Raw genomic sequence first — 14872 nt, forward strand, 5'->3', positions numbered from 1 at the left:
AAGATGTGTAATGATCAAACGAAGCAAGCGTGTCTTCTAGCCAAGTGAAGCCGAAAGAACATTGCAAGAAATCATGAAAAGCCTCGGGAGAATCATGAGAATAATGACAAGCGTGAAGTTGAAGACCCGCCAATTTCGAGTAGGAAATTAGGGGGTGAGTCGGGTGACTCGGGTACAACAATTGTGGGGGTGATTGTTGGGTCAATTGTTGTTTGGCCCAAGTGTAAGGCCCAACGCAATAATTAGATTTTATTATATCTGGTAATGTCTTGGCTAACAAGTTAGGGTTAGTCTATATAAACCAAGTTATGGTTAGACATCAGTGCGTGTGAGTTTGGTGTAACCAAGTTAGGGTTCATCAAGAGTCAAACCGAGTTAGGGTTTGAGGGTTTGTAATAAGTTTTTAGAGTGATATTTTCTGATTAATATAAACGAGAGTTAGTCGTTTAATTCGTGTGTTGATTATTGATCCGAGACTTGAGGAAATATACTAACATATAAATGGCTAAAAAAAGGAAAAATTAACCGTGACCTCACGTTGATCCCTATTAAATTAAAATAGTATATTGACTCATCCATTTGAACACATTTAGGAACTATTTGATAATCTAATTCTGAATCAATAAGAGATTGATAATTAAAAGGTAGTTTTTGACTAATTCAGTATATATTTGAAACTTAGTCATCAAGAGGTGTAACCAAGGTCAGAGGTAGAGTATGTTACTAGAAATCATTAAAACCGCCCCTTGTTGAAAACAAATGTATCTAGTTATGGGGCTCGTTAGAGTGGGTTACTAGAAAAACTTTCGTCTGAGACATATTTGTTAAGACTTCATTGATCAAAATTTAAGTACAGAAATGAACGCACTACACATGTCTAATATTGCACATACAAGAGTATTAAATTTTATTATGTAACACCTTTTAATCCTTTTAAAAGTATTCGAATACCCGATAATGATATAAAAATTTTAATAAATTCAACATAAGTTTCATGCTCAACTCAAACGAGTGTTCTTTTCTATGCAATCATATGCATAATTATAGAGGGATTGAGTATCTTCTCCCCCACAATGAGTTGATAAAATTGGATTAGTAAAAAATCCTTAAGGTAGTGTTTGATATGCGAAAATTTACAATTATAGACAGAATATAATGAATCGTTATGAGATAATAAAAATATAATATTTAGTTACTTATTTCTAAAGAAGTCTCATTCATTTTAAACACACCAAAATCATTTCTTCGTTATTATTTTTCACAAGAAACCTGTCCCTTGCTTTTATATGATTTTTTCATTCCATTCCCCTCATTCACCACCACCATTGGCCAACATCGCCACCACTAGTACCACCACCTCCTGCCATCACCATTATAACCACTACCGACCGCCACCAACACTACAATCCACCTTTGGCCGCTACCGCCACCAACCCCACTGACCACCACCTTCGGCCACCACCACCATCAACACCACCACCTCCAGACACCAGCCGTTAAGTTTAAATAGTTCGGACCAATTTCAAATTGAACCAACAAACACATTCTGCTACACGTGTTGTATTTAAGTGAGCCTGACAGGTTCACAAATTAATTTGTTTATTTATGTAAAATTTAATCTGTCATATTAAACAAAATAGATATTTGCATATACTTTTATATTTCGGGTTGTATATTGTAATTTTGAAGTATTAGTGTGTAAAAAAATTGAGTTAAATATGCTATGCTCATTTTAACTCGTTTAAATTCGTATCGTGTATGGGTCTTGAATTATTACAATTTTATTCTTGTGTTTTACCCGCCAACCCACGTAGCAACTCATTTAACACAATTGTTTTAAACTCCCATTATTTATTTATTTACTTATTTTTTTTATTATCAACTCACCAATAATGCAATCCTAACCTTTTTAACCTAATTTTGTTATACATTGTCTTCATAGGTAATATAATAAATGATAATTAAAACACCAATAAATAATCTTAAATAGATGATGTTTAAGAGCAAGCAACCTTACCAAACAATTAATATGTTGCATTTTCCAACATAAGTTTTTTAATGCCCCATTGTATAATAAAAGCCTTAATTTATATTTACAATATCTTTAATTATGTTTTATAAATATCTTATGTGGTTACTTATATTTTCGGTGTCTTAACATCTTATGAAGTTAACGAACTAATTTTTCATCTCATCAAGCCGAACAATGGACTAGTACTCTCATCTCTTTTATGATGATGACTTAAATATTATCGGAGACTGGTCAACCCAAAATTTTCTTACCGAGATTAATCAAGTGCTCTTTTAATCTCATGTTTAATAGTCATACTTGACGAAAGTAGATCTTTTGGGGTTGGAGTCGACAGGGATACCACTAATAATGTGGCAAAGATTTTTACATCACCAAAGAGGTTCCTTTCCTTCTAACTATCTTGGCCTCGCCAAGGGAGCCGATATGAAACCTTGTCAAAAATTGGCGAACGGTGATAGATATTTTTGAAAACCGTCTCATCTCTTGCAAAGCAAATCCTTATCATTGGGAGGAAATCTAACTTTATTAACATTAGCATTGGGGAGCCTTGCAATCTACTATATGATAAAGGAGATCTGGGTTCTATTTCCAATATGAGAAGACCAATTCATCAAAGTGCTTATGCTTTTTTAATGAAAGAGGATGTCAATATATCTATTAAGCTATTAACACCTACAACTGAAGTAAAGCAATCTGGCAACAGATTGCTTTCAGATACCCAAATGGTGAAATGCCCATGGCTATTTGAAATGAATCGTAAATTTTGTATGATATAGGAGCGATTTGTAAGAATTAGGCCTTTTGCCAAGGTCAATAACCGATATAGTTAGGTTCGGTTTGACGGTGCGAACAGTTTTAGTTCAAATTGTTAGCAACGGTTTTTATCTTTATAATTGTAACAATCATGCTGCTAGTTTGTTTTATCGTTGGCCGTATATCATCAGATAATTTATATAGATAGGTCATAGGTTGTTTGGATATAAACCTAGATCAATTACATTTTCATACCACAAATTAGTTGATTTATGCTCCGGTTTGTTTTTTTCCGGCCACTTACCAATCAAAACTGGAAACCAAACCGTGGTGAGATACTGACTAAAACGCATTTTAAAAGTATAAATATAACAAGTCTTCGTCGCTTTAGATTCATCAACCTCATATGTTTTAGGGAAAAATGAGAAAATAAACTATCATGTTTAATATTATTCGATTTAACTTTCTTAAAAAGTATTAAAACCAATTATAGCTCGACATGCTTCCCAAATCTTATTGGTTTTGCACCCTAAGCCGTAAGATCAGCGCCAAGCCGCCAAATGTGATGACGTGGCGAACTTTCATTGAATGGCTTGATGGCATTGGTATACTAATGGTAACATGTGGGCGTTCGTGATAGATGTGTAAATAAGTTCATACGATACATCACACATTTAACTTTCAAAACTTGTAAACTCTTTTCGGGCATCATTTAGAAATTTTATAAGATAGACGGAAGCATGAATGTTACAGGTAAAACTCTTAAATACACACAAGAGTAACATGCTGGCAACTATTAATATTAATGCAGTGTTAATATTACAATTTATGAGTTATGGTTGATGACTAACCTGTTTTTAAAGTACATGGTTATTATAGTTCAAAGTTACTCCACTGATACCTGTTTATGCAGAAGGTTAAAGTTGGAATTAATCACAAGAAGTTTGTGATGAAAATATAAACAGAATATTACTTACAAACAGAAAGCAATGTTGATCACTCCATGATCTGGTTATGATTTAGATCGGTTAGTAGTTCGGTTAAAGAGCCTGAAGTGTCATTCAGAATGTCATCTTTGCCCTTGCATGCCAGTAACTGTTGTTCTAGACTCTGCACAAGTGTTTTAAGTTTCTGAATTTGCTTCTCTTGGGAAAGAATTATCTGCAATCACAAGATAATTAATAAGTGGTTTAGATATTTAAATTTAAAAATGTGAATGAATTGTAGAGAAATTGTTGCTTTTCTAGATAATTTACTAAAACAAATTTTTTTAACAAGGATTCTTTCTTTTGATATTTCCTTCTTAATGTGTATCTTTGTTGTCCTCAAAACTAGGATTAATTTCATATTCATAATATTATTAATTTTCAAAGAAATATGATTTTTTTTATATTTACCGATTTCGTGGTAAATAAACTAAAGCAGAACAGTCTGTGTCCCACCGAGTAAACAAATAGGAAATACTACGTCTCATCTTAGTGCGTGGTGGGAATTATCACCGGTCATACTAGGGGGGTGCACAGTTTCAGTTTGGGATCCATTTAGTTTCGGTTTTGCCATTTGAACTTGAAAATTTTGGGCTGAAAAAAAGGCCAAAATAATAAATTTGGGCCTAAATAATTTTGTTCATTAATAACTTATTGATTATTATACATATGCGATAAAATATTTAAGTTACATATTTCTTAAAATCTTATATATTACTTAAAATAAAAAGGGCAAATGTCATAAAAAACCAATGTGCTTTCTTATTTTACTCACAAAAGTCCCTAAACAATATTTTGCATATAAAAGTCCCTACACATGGTGTTTTTAAACAAAATTGTGATTTTTCATTATAAGTAATTATATTGATGGTTCTTATGGTTTAACCATGTTACAATTTTAGTCCCCAAGTTTAAATCATTACAACTTAAGAACATTTGTTTGCATAAAATCCAAATAATACAACAGAAAAACCTAGAATTGTGGCAGAGTGGCAGAAAAACAGTATCACACGCTATTACAATGAAGCATGTACATTAAAAGACCAACAATTTGAAAATTTCATTTTGTAGTCACTACTTAGCATTTAATATTCTATATTTCATTTTCATATATGCACATGTATCTTGAAGCAGTGAGGTTAAATCTAAAGTGAGCATTACAATTAACATTCACAATCAGCCGCAACAGTTTTTATAATATTTATGGATAGCTACTACTTCATGGGAAACCTAAACTGCACTAATCTAGGAAAATCAAAGAACAAAACACTTCCTTAACCAAGAGTCCAGGATATAACGTAGGAAGAGGACCTTACCTTCTCTTTGACAGTTTCTTCCCTTTCTAACATATATTGCTGCTTTTCTGAAAGAGCCACTGGCCTAGCTTCAATCTCATTTACAAGGGGTTGATTCCACTCAAACTGAGAAGTGAACACCATTAGCAATAGCAATGAAACCAATAGCACTGGCCTCGACATCACAAGACACAACTTCCTGTTAAGAAAAGAAAGATTCTAGGAACATAAATCAGAAAAATTCAAAATCTCAAAACATATTATTCTACGAAGTCTAGTTGTTGAGAGAACCCTTAAAATGGATAATGTTGATTATTTCCCTAAATTACTGTTTTATTTACGATATGGTATATAAATCCAGGAGGAGATATAGATGATTTCATATTAAGTTATTAACGCATTGCGATGGCTGCTTGAAAAGTTAAGTAATCTGAACTAGAAGCTCTAGATAGAAGATGACATCATATTCATACAATTTCATAAAATTATAGCATATAACGAAACCAAATCAACAAAACGTAATTGGAAGTGTTGCATGGTTACTTGCAAAGTCATTTGATCTATGTTAGAAGCCCTACGAGCAGATGCCATTATATTCAGACAACTTCATGAGATTATAGCATTTATTAAATTAAATCAACACAAAATGATACCGGAAGTGCATGATGGTTACTTGCAAAGCTAAACAATCTGAACTAGAAGCCCTAAGAAGCAGATGCCATCATATTCATACAATTTCACAAGATTATAGCATATTACCTATTTTAAATCAACACAATGTAACTGAAAGTGCTCAATAGTTACTTGCAAAGTCAAATAATCCATACTAGAAGCCCTAAGAAGCAGATGTCATCATATAATGTAACTGGAAGTGTGCGATGACTACTTGCAATGTCAAATAATCTGAATAGAAGCCCTAGGAAGCAGATAACATCATATTCATACGAATTCGTGAGATTATAACATATAATTAAATCAAATCAATACAAAATGCAACTGGAAGTGTGCGATGGTTACTTGCATACTCAAATAATAAGCAGATGACATCATGTTCATACAATTACATGAGATTATAGCATGTAACAAAATCAAATCAACACAAAACGTAGTGTGATTGTTAATTGCAAAGTCAAATAATCTAAATTAAAAACCATAGGAAGCAGATAACATCATATTTATAGAATTAATGATATTATAGCAAAAAACAAATCATATCAAATTATTAACACAATACGTAACTGGACGTGTGAGATAGTTACTTGCAATGTCAAATAATCCAAATTAGAAGTCCTAAGAAGCAGATGACATCTACTTCATAGAAAATCATGAGATCATAGGTATTAAAAGTGAATCATGACGATGGTTCAAGTAATTGTGGTCAAGGTCGAGGAAGGTCAAGTTCAAGGGGAAGAGGTAGAGGCCGAGGAAGATCATCAATCAACAAAGAAACTATTGAATGTTACAGGTGTCATAAACTTGGACATTTTTCGTATGAATGTCCATCAGAGGAGGCAAACTTTGCAGTTTTTATTGAAATGAGGAATTAATGTTGATGGCAGATGTCAGTGAAGATGAAATGATATTTATGGCACAGTCTGATGAAACACAAAGAAGTCATTTGTGGTTCTTAGACTCAGGATGCTCAAACCACATGTCTAGTAGCAAGGAGAAATTCATCAATTTGGATCTGGCCTTTACTCACTTGGGTATGCTGGGTAACAGCCAAGGATGAATGCGGGAGGTAAAGGCAAAGTAAAACTATCCATTGACAGTACTGCTTAGCAGCTTATGTTAAACAAGATGTTTGCTACGTGTCGGAGGTGAAAAGGCAAGGGGGAAGTTGAGACCGCTAAAGTCATTAAAGGCCTTCGGACCAATTGAGGAGGGAAGTTTACCTCCAAAATGTCTAATCGTTTTTGCAAGTTTTTGCAAGGAACAAGGTATTCGAAGACAGTTGACACACGCTTCACCCCACAACAGAATGGTGTTACCGAGCGCAAGAATAGAACAGTGATGAATATGGTGGTGACCCTTTGGCTGCAAAAGGGGCACTAGAAACTCTTTGGGCTGAAGTAGTTGTGTGGACTTACTATGTTTTGAATAGTTGTCCAACGAAAGCTCTTAATAATGTTTTTCCGGAAGAGGCTTGGAGTGGTACCAGACCAACAGTAGAACAGCTCCAGGTTTGGGAATGTCTTGCTCACGTTCATATACCATAAGAAAAGCGCGCTAAGTTGGATGATAAAAGTGTGCTTTGTGTCTTGACTAGGGTTACTGAAGAATCAAAAGCATACAGGCTGCTTAATCCACTTACAAAGAAGGATATAGCAAGCAAAGATGTAATCTTTAAAGAAAACTAAACATGGGAATGGGGAGCTGATGAAGCCGATGTTAAAGCAAAACTAATGTGCGGTAATAATGAAGATTTTGGTGAAAAAACAGATACGGAAGATGAATACGAAAATGGTGATGAAACTGAAGGTGAGCAATTACAAAATGATCCTGTTGTTATTGGTGTCAACAAGTCAAGTAGTTCAGGAGCAAGGGAGGGTAGAAACCGAAGACCACCAGTTTACTTAAGCGACTATGTAACTGAGATGGAAGCTACAGATGAAGATGAGATAAATGCCATAGAAGATATTAAATGCGATCCTCTAACATACCGGGAAGCAATAAACAGTGTCATATGGAGAACTGCCATGGATGAAGAAATCAGATCCATAGAAAGAAATCTGACGTTTGAACTACCAAAGGAAGCAAAATGTGTAGGGGTAAAATGGGTATACAAAACTAAAACTAAAACTAAACTTAATTAGCTTTGTGAAGTTGAGAAATTCAAGGCCCGTTTGGTGGCGGAAGACTATTGTCAAGTTTACGGTGTCAACTACATAGAAGTATACGCTACAATTGCTAAGATGGATACAAGTCATTTAATGGTGGCCATAGCAGTACAACGGGGCTGGAACGCCTGTCAATTGGACGTGAAGTCTGCGTTTTTGCATGGCACCTTGGACGAAGATGTACATGTACAACAACCGGAGACTACATCAAAAGGGAAAGCAAACAATGAGCATAAGGTGTTTTAAGATTCGAAAGGCGCTGTACTAGAAGCAAAAATGAACATAGACTGTTCATGAAGAAGAAACCACATGAAGGTGTTTGTTTGTTAATATTTATGTGGATGACCGATGACTTGATTTACACAGGTGATATCACAACAATGATAATAATCGTGATAACGCGTTTACCATAAACTAATCCAGTGTTTCACGGAAGGTGTAAGTAAGCACATAGGAGTTATATATCATTTTTTGTGAAGGATGGGACAACTGTTACGGAGCGGGTAGCCGATACACTCACAAACACCAAGGAAGCATTTTTGAAGTCGAGGGAGAAATCGGGAGTTTGCTCGAGTCAAGACAAACTAGACGAAGCCCTGGTATATTCATTAATGAATTATTAACGGTTTAAATCAATCGAATTGAGCAGTTTCAAAATAATTTTGAATATCCCTAAGAAGCAGATGAAAACTTAACTTGAAGTATGCGATAATAAGTTGCAAAGTTATATATTTGGAGTTAAATAATCTGAACTACAAGCCCTAAGAAGCATACGCCATCATATTAATCCCATTTTAGAAAACTATAACACAAATAATATAACTGAAAGTGTGCTGAATATTACTAATCCATGTAGGTAAGGTACGCATACACAGAGGTTGAATTAATTAAAGAGTAAAAAGAGGATTATTACCGCTGAGAACGGTGAATCTGAGCTGCAGTTGATGTTAAACTGTGTGAATCAGATCAGGTGATATCGAATCGTTGTGAGCGTGATGAGTATTGTGGCAAGCAAGAGTGTTTGATCGGAAACTGGTTAATTGATTTTGTTTTTCTATTTGATGATGGATATTATAATAAAAAATGTTGTCTAATATAGTATTTATACCTTTAGTCCGAAAGTTTCATCTGTTATAAAAATCCCAGCTAAACATTTTTTTTATTATAATAAGTGATAGTTATAAAATTAGTTGACTTGACTAGGCCTATTGGAATTATTGATCGCCCAATACATAATATGTATTAGTGAAACTCATGTTGAATGAGAATGACAATAGTTTTTCTTAGTTGTTTGACATTTTGATTAACTTTTATTTTATAAATTGACGGACGTTCAAGGTGAACAACAAAGGACTTCGACTAATAGAGAATTACCATCACAAAGGAGGATAGGTACCTGATTGAATGAGGCGTGTTGGACCGAGTAGAGCGGTTTGTGAGTTGTATGTTTAAGTGATGAATGTGACTGCTTGAAATGATAGAAATAGTAAGATGTACCAAGTGAAGGGTGAAAAGTTGTGGTAGAAAAGAGGAGTTCAAACACAAATGTGTGGATAGAATTGAAGAGTTGATAAACAGTTTTTTTAGTGAGTGTAAAAATATGGTTTTTAATATATATAGAATTAACTAAGCATATTCATTAAATTCTTTCAACATATTTTGGTTGTTATTGGTCGGAATGTAATTAAATTAAAATACTTTACCTAAGGAAATTCTAAATCCTTCGATGAATGGAAGGGAAGTTTTAGCAATCTTTGGAATGTTAAGGAAATTTCCAAATGACCATGGTCTTAATCATTAAAAAGTCCGTCTCCTCAATCCAGCCCCATTCTCATTCTCACTGGAAATCTGATCCAACTGATCGTCGTTAACGCTGCGGCCACTAACCTTTCCTCTGACAACACTCTCCACCTCTGCCGCCAAAAACTTGTACGTCTCGTCAAGTTCGCCATTACAAGCTACCGATCAATTTCGTCAAACTCTTTGCGAATCGCGCCATAGGTTTTATGGCTCTTGAGAGCAAAGTTGATAGAGGTTCTGGTGGTTATGGTAGCCGTTGACGGAGGAGGAATTATGACGAAGTTCATGCGAATTTGTGAGGGCAAATTTGAGTTTGAATATTATTTATTTATTTTTAATTCTAATAGGTAATTTTGTCTTTTTAGATAACTTTAAATTCCAATTCCATACATTAATGTAAACCAAATATATTATGAATGAATTCTTCGAATTTCAATTTCAATTCAAAATCCAATTCCAATTCAATTATGACGAATTTCACGAACCAAACACCCCTTAAAATTTCGATATTTCTAAACCACCATTTTCTTTTGTAAGGGCCACCTACTGACATGGTGTTTAGTAAGATTTATTGGATTTAAGGTGAGAAATATGTTAAAAATGAGAGAAAAAGAAAACACCAACATGAAATTGAAGGTTGAAATACGTGTGAAAGTTTAAAATCTAGAAGTTGATGATGCAAATTACATGTGTCCCATTATCTCAAGACTAATCCTGTAACTGTACCAAATAAAAGATTTTAAAGTAAAAAATGTATTAAATTCATACCAAAGTACAACCCGCAATGCACAAAACACACATCCAACAGCACATCATTATCATTACAACATTACACGTAAGCAAATTCAGATCTAAAAAAATCACTTTCCTCTTAAAACACCGGTTCGTAACCCGATGAGCCACCAACGTCCGTTGTATAAACTGACACCTTCCCTAACCGTCAATCACCGGCGGCAATAATATGGGAAACGCTCAGTCACCTGCCGCCGATCCTCGTTTCACTTCCGCCACCAGGTAACTTATTATTACTTTATTATATATTGTTTATTATAATAATAATAATAATAATAATAATCATCTTGTTGAATTCAATTTACAGATTGTTCTCTCAGAAGGAGCTGGATGACCTTAAATCGTTGTTCGATTCACTCGCCGCTCAGTCGCAAAGCGGCAGTAAATACGTCTCCATCTCCGTATTCAAGGTTTCAATTTCTTCTCTAATTCATCCGTGTAAACCCGAGCTTGGCTCGTTTCAAGTTCTTTTTCTAAAGGCTCCGGCTCGACTCATTTATTATTTATTAATTAATTTATATGCGTTTTTAATCGTATTTATGTACTTTGAGAAAAACCGCTCGAGCTCACGAGTACCTTAAACGAGCGAAAGCTCAGCTCAGCTCAAGCTTGGCTGTGTGGTGTGAATTTAAAACATATAACTCCAAAAGAGGTAAAACTTAATATACACAAGGCTCGTTAAGCTAGCTCGACTAGCCTAATCGAACTTCCCATACAAGGCTTGAGCCTGGACTCAATAACTAAAACAGCTCGTTTCGAGTTTTTTTATTGTTCCGATCTCGAGTAGCTCGCCAGCGGCTCGGCTTGTTTTCGCTGTTAATTGATTGTTAGGTTTTGGAAGACCTATGCCGGTTAATTATTTACAAATCGTTACGTTTTGTTAGGTGTATACTGGAATTAAAGGTCCTCTTGTAGATAGACTGTTTGATTTAGTTACGCAGAATCGGAAGGATCAGCAACTCACATTTGAAGACCTCGTGATTGCTAAAGTATGTTATTTTATCTGTGTCTGTTATTATACTAGATGTAGATGAGACGAGCCTAAGCTTCATTAGGCTCGAGGTCAGCTCTTTTTGAGTTACGAGAGCTCGAGTTCAAGCTCAAGCTTGGCTTGTATTAAGCTCTTTTTCTAAAGCCTGAGCTCGGCTCGTGAATCATTTTTTCAAGCTCAGGCTTGGCTCGTTTATGTTTTTCTTAGTTTATAGACATTTTTAATTATTTTATATAGATACTGTGAAAAACCTTAAACGAGCCTAAGCTTTGCTCGAGCTCGTGTAGGACCTTAAACAAGCCAAAGCTTGGCTTGAGCTCGAGCTCAGCTATGCAGTGTGAAATTAAAACAGAGGCCCAAAATAGGTGAAATTCAAAATTGTACAGGGCCTGTTAAGGTTGGACGAGCCTAAACGAGCTTCCCATACAAGGCTCGAGCTCTTGCTCGATAACTGTTTGTCCATAGTCTATAAGTTAGATTTCGCCTAATTTGGTATAATAAACTTATTAACTTCCGACGATGTGATGCTCAAACTTTGGTAGTTAATAGAGAATTTCATCACCTATTGTTTGAATGCAATTCAGGGAACTTATGAAAAAGGAACTAAAATTGAGATTGATGAATTTCTTTATCAACTATGTGACATTGATGGTGATGGCAATTTAATGAGGTAAATGGATTCAAGTCTTATCGTCCTTTTATGATTATTCTCATGCAATGGTATAAACAGTCGTTGCTTTTCGGCATTGGCTTGCAGGTCTGACTTGGAAGCTGTTATAAGTGGAATACTAGATACTATATCTTCTCAAAAAGAAGATGAATCTTCAGTATCCAGTCACAAGCCGGTTAGCATATTCCTTGATGCTGCCAATTTTACAAAAGATAATGAAGGAAACTCTGAAAAAAGTATGTCTTTTGAGGATTTCAGAAGCTGGTTACATCTTGTTCCATCTGCGAGAAAGTTCCTCACAAGCTTGTTAAAGCCCTCTTCTTCAAGTACTTATTTTCCAATAACAACATATTTACTAATATTATAGTATGTCATCATTGCTATGTATAATTATTCCATTTATCAGATTCTCAAGTTCCCAATCTGACCCACCAAGAACACATTGATTACAATATGCTGTTATTAAAGGAAGAATATGCTTGGCTTATAGGAGGAGCGCTTTCACATCAAGAATTAAGTGAATGGAAACTTTTGTATCATAGTTCCCTTAACGGATTAAGTTTCAACACGTTTTTGGGCAATATTTCGTGGGTAGCTTACTTGCTCAAGTTTATTTCTATCAAAACTTACAAAATTTTATTTATAAACACAAACTGTTATGTTATTTGATTTGCAGAAATGCTGAAGGGCCGACTGTGTTGATTATTAAGGACAAGGAAGGTTATGTATACGGAGGTTATGCTTCTCAGCCTTGGGAAAGACATGCTGACTTTTATGGTGACATGAAATCTTTCTTATTTCAGTTATATCCTAAAGCATCGATTTATCGACCTACTGGTGCTAACAACAATATACAATGGGTAAGTATATATTTTTGGTGATGTTTTTAACAAAATGATCTTAGTGGAGAAAAATGTTATTGCGACGGCGTATAAACGAGCTTGGTGAGGCTTGGGCTTTGCTTGTTTCTTATTTTGTTAATTATATACATATATAGTTATATTCGTATTTGTTTATATTTATATATTTTGTTTATAGCGTAATATATATATTATTTAGTTAATTTTTTCTTTATTATATATGTGTAGTTATTATATATATATATATATAAGTATTTTTAAATAAAATTTATTATATTTATACAAATTATAGGCTCGTCTAGGCTCATGGAGTTTGTGCTCAAACCGTACCAAAAACCGAATTAAATTTCGGTTTTGAAGTTTATGAAAGCATTTCGTTTTTTTGGTTTTATCATTTTGGTCTGGAATTTTTACCCCCAAAATAACGAATTTGGGTCTAAATCTTTTTGTTATAAATAACTAATCGATCATACATTTGGGCTAAAATATCCATCAATTTGGTTCGGTTTTTTCATAATAAATAATTACATCCACTTGGCATGTGATTGCCTTCTTGTTTTTTTGTGTGCATGGTTTCTATGATTATGTGGTTGTATTTACTATGCAGCGTTTTTACAGTATGTCTTGTTATTGGTACATATATGTTTGTATGATGTCTGCTTTGGAGTCGATGGTCTCTCTGGAAGCAGCCTCTCTATCACCATGGATAGAGGTAAGGTCTGTACACCACACCCTCCCAAACTCTACCAATAGCTTTTGCTATTTGGGGGATTTACTGGGTGCGATTGTTGTTGTTGTAAAGCCGAACCGAAAGTTTGGTTTTTACGAAAACATTAAACTAAACCGTTAGTTTTTCGGTTTCATGTGCACCCCCACTCAGGCTTGTGTTTTTTAAAACGAGCTTATACTTTAAATCGAGCTCATTTTAAGCTCTGCTTGATTTGAGTTTTTAGTAAGTTGAGTTCGTTTACAGTTTACACATCTATTTGGTAAATGAGTAAATGACTATGTTGCAAAATCTTTGTTCTTGTATGCAGCGTGCTGTAAATTTCAGTTCAGACAGCATCCCAAATGGCATCGGTTTTGGAGGGCGAGCAGGTCATTTCAACCTGTTTATTTCATCAAACTTTGATAATGGTCACACTTTCACGGGTCCCACCTTCAATAACCCGTGCCTGTCGAGAAACAACCATATATACCCCGACGTGATAGAATGTTGGGGGATTGTATTAAAGGGTGCTCAACAAGAAAAGCGAGATGGCCTAAAAGGTACAGTGCTCGAAAGATTTAAAGAAGACCGTAATATGCTTAATTTGGTTGGGATTGCTAACTCAAGCAACTGATTTGATTGTTCTCGAGGTAAGAAGACCCAAAATTACAGTGCCCGAATTTGTCATGTAATGTTTGCAAGAGCACTTTTGAAAAATGGTGAAACACTTTTTTTGTGTGTGGAATAAGTTATTTGTAACTTGAAATGGGACATTTTACTATTTTAGTGATTGTTCATATGCTTTCAAATACTTTATCACAGTTAGGGCTGTCCAAACTGCTCGCCGCTCGTTCATCGTTCGCTCGAATTTTGCTCGAAAAATGCTCGTTCGATTTCGGCTCAGTTTGCAAGTGAGTCGTTCGGCTCGGTTCGGTCTAAAAGCAATCCAAGTACGAGCAAAGCCTCGCTCTGTTTGGTTCGGTTCGTTTTGCTCGAATTAATTTTTATATATTAGTTTTATATATAAACTTTATGTATATATATAAAAGTATACTATTTTTTAAAGTTTTTAAAATTTCCCTCTTTTGTGTTGAATTCAAAGTTCAAATTTAAACCATAGCCACTCGTTTTATGTTGAATTCAA

The 14872-nt window shown here is 34.7% G+C and overlaps 2 protein-coding genes across 4 annotated transcripts; one reads left to right on the forward strand and one right to left on the reverse strand.

Annotated features, from left to right (window-relative positions):
- Positions 1-3493: 3493 nt before the first annotated feature.
- On the reverse strand, positions 3494-8933 carry LOC143571952 (uncharacterized). 2 transcript variants are annotated; one of them, XM_077057242.1, is made up of 4 exons: positions 8820-8933; positions 5088-5265; positions 3763-3946; positions 3494-3686 (listed from the first exon to the last, which is right to left on the reverse strand). In XM_077057242.1, the coding sequence occupies exons 2-3, from the start codon at positions 5247-5249 to the stop codon at positions 3782-3784; spliced, it is 327 nt and encodes a 108-aa protein (XP_076913357.1). In that variant the 5' UTR covers positions 5250-5265; positions 8820-8933; the 3' UTR covers positions 3494-3686; positions 3763-3781. The 2 variants fall into 2 exon arrangements, with proteins under 2 accessions (XP_076913357.1, XP_076913358.1); XM_077057243.1 differs by lacking the exon at positions 8820-8933 and having other exon boundaries at positions 3494-3679; positions 3759-3946; positions 5088-5291.
- A 1559-nt stretch (positions 8934-10492) lies between these two features.
- LOC143571953 (uncharacterized) lies at positions 10493-14492 on the forward strand. Of its 2 annotated transcripts, none has more exons than XM_077057245.1 (8): positions 10493-10720; positions 10806-10908; positions 11383-11487; positions 12074-12159; positions 12247-12485; positions 12566-12746; positions 12836-13019; positions 14057-14492. In XM_077057245.1, the coding sequence occupies exons 1-8, from the start codon at positions 10668-10670 to the stop codon at positions 14360-14362; spliced, it is 1257 nt and encodes a 418-aa protein (XP_076913360.1). In that variant the 5' UTR covers positions 10493-10667; the 3' UTR covers positions 14363-14492. The 2 variants fall into 2 exon arrangements, with proteins under 2 accessions (XP_076913360.1, XP_076913359.1); XM_077057244.1 differs by having other exon boundaries at positions 10496-10720; positions 14074-14266.
- Positions 14493-14872: the final 380 nt, after the last annotated feature.

This window comes from Bidens hawaiensis, unplaced genomic scaffold, assembly GCF_021521415.1.
Source record: "Bidens hawaiensis isolate Kalapana, Puna unplaced genomic scaffold, B.hawaiensis_p1.1 tig00025636_1, whole genome shotgun sequence".
Classification (NCBI taxonomy): domain Eukaryota; kingdom Viridiplantae; phylum Streptophyta; class Magnoliopsida; order Asterales; family Asteraceae; genus Bidens; species Bidens hawaiensis.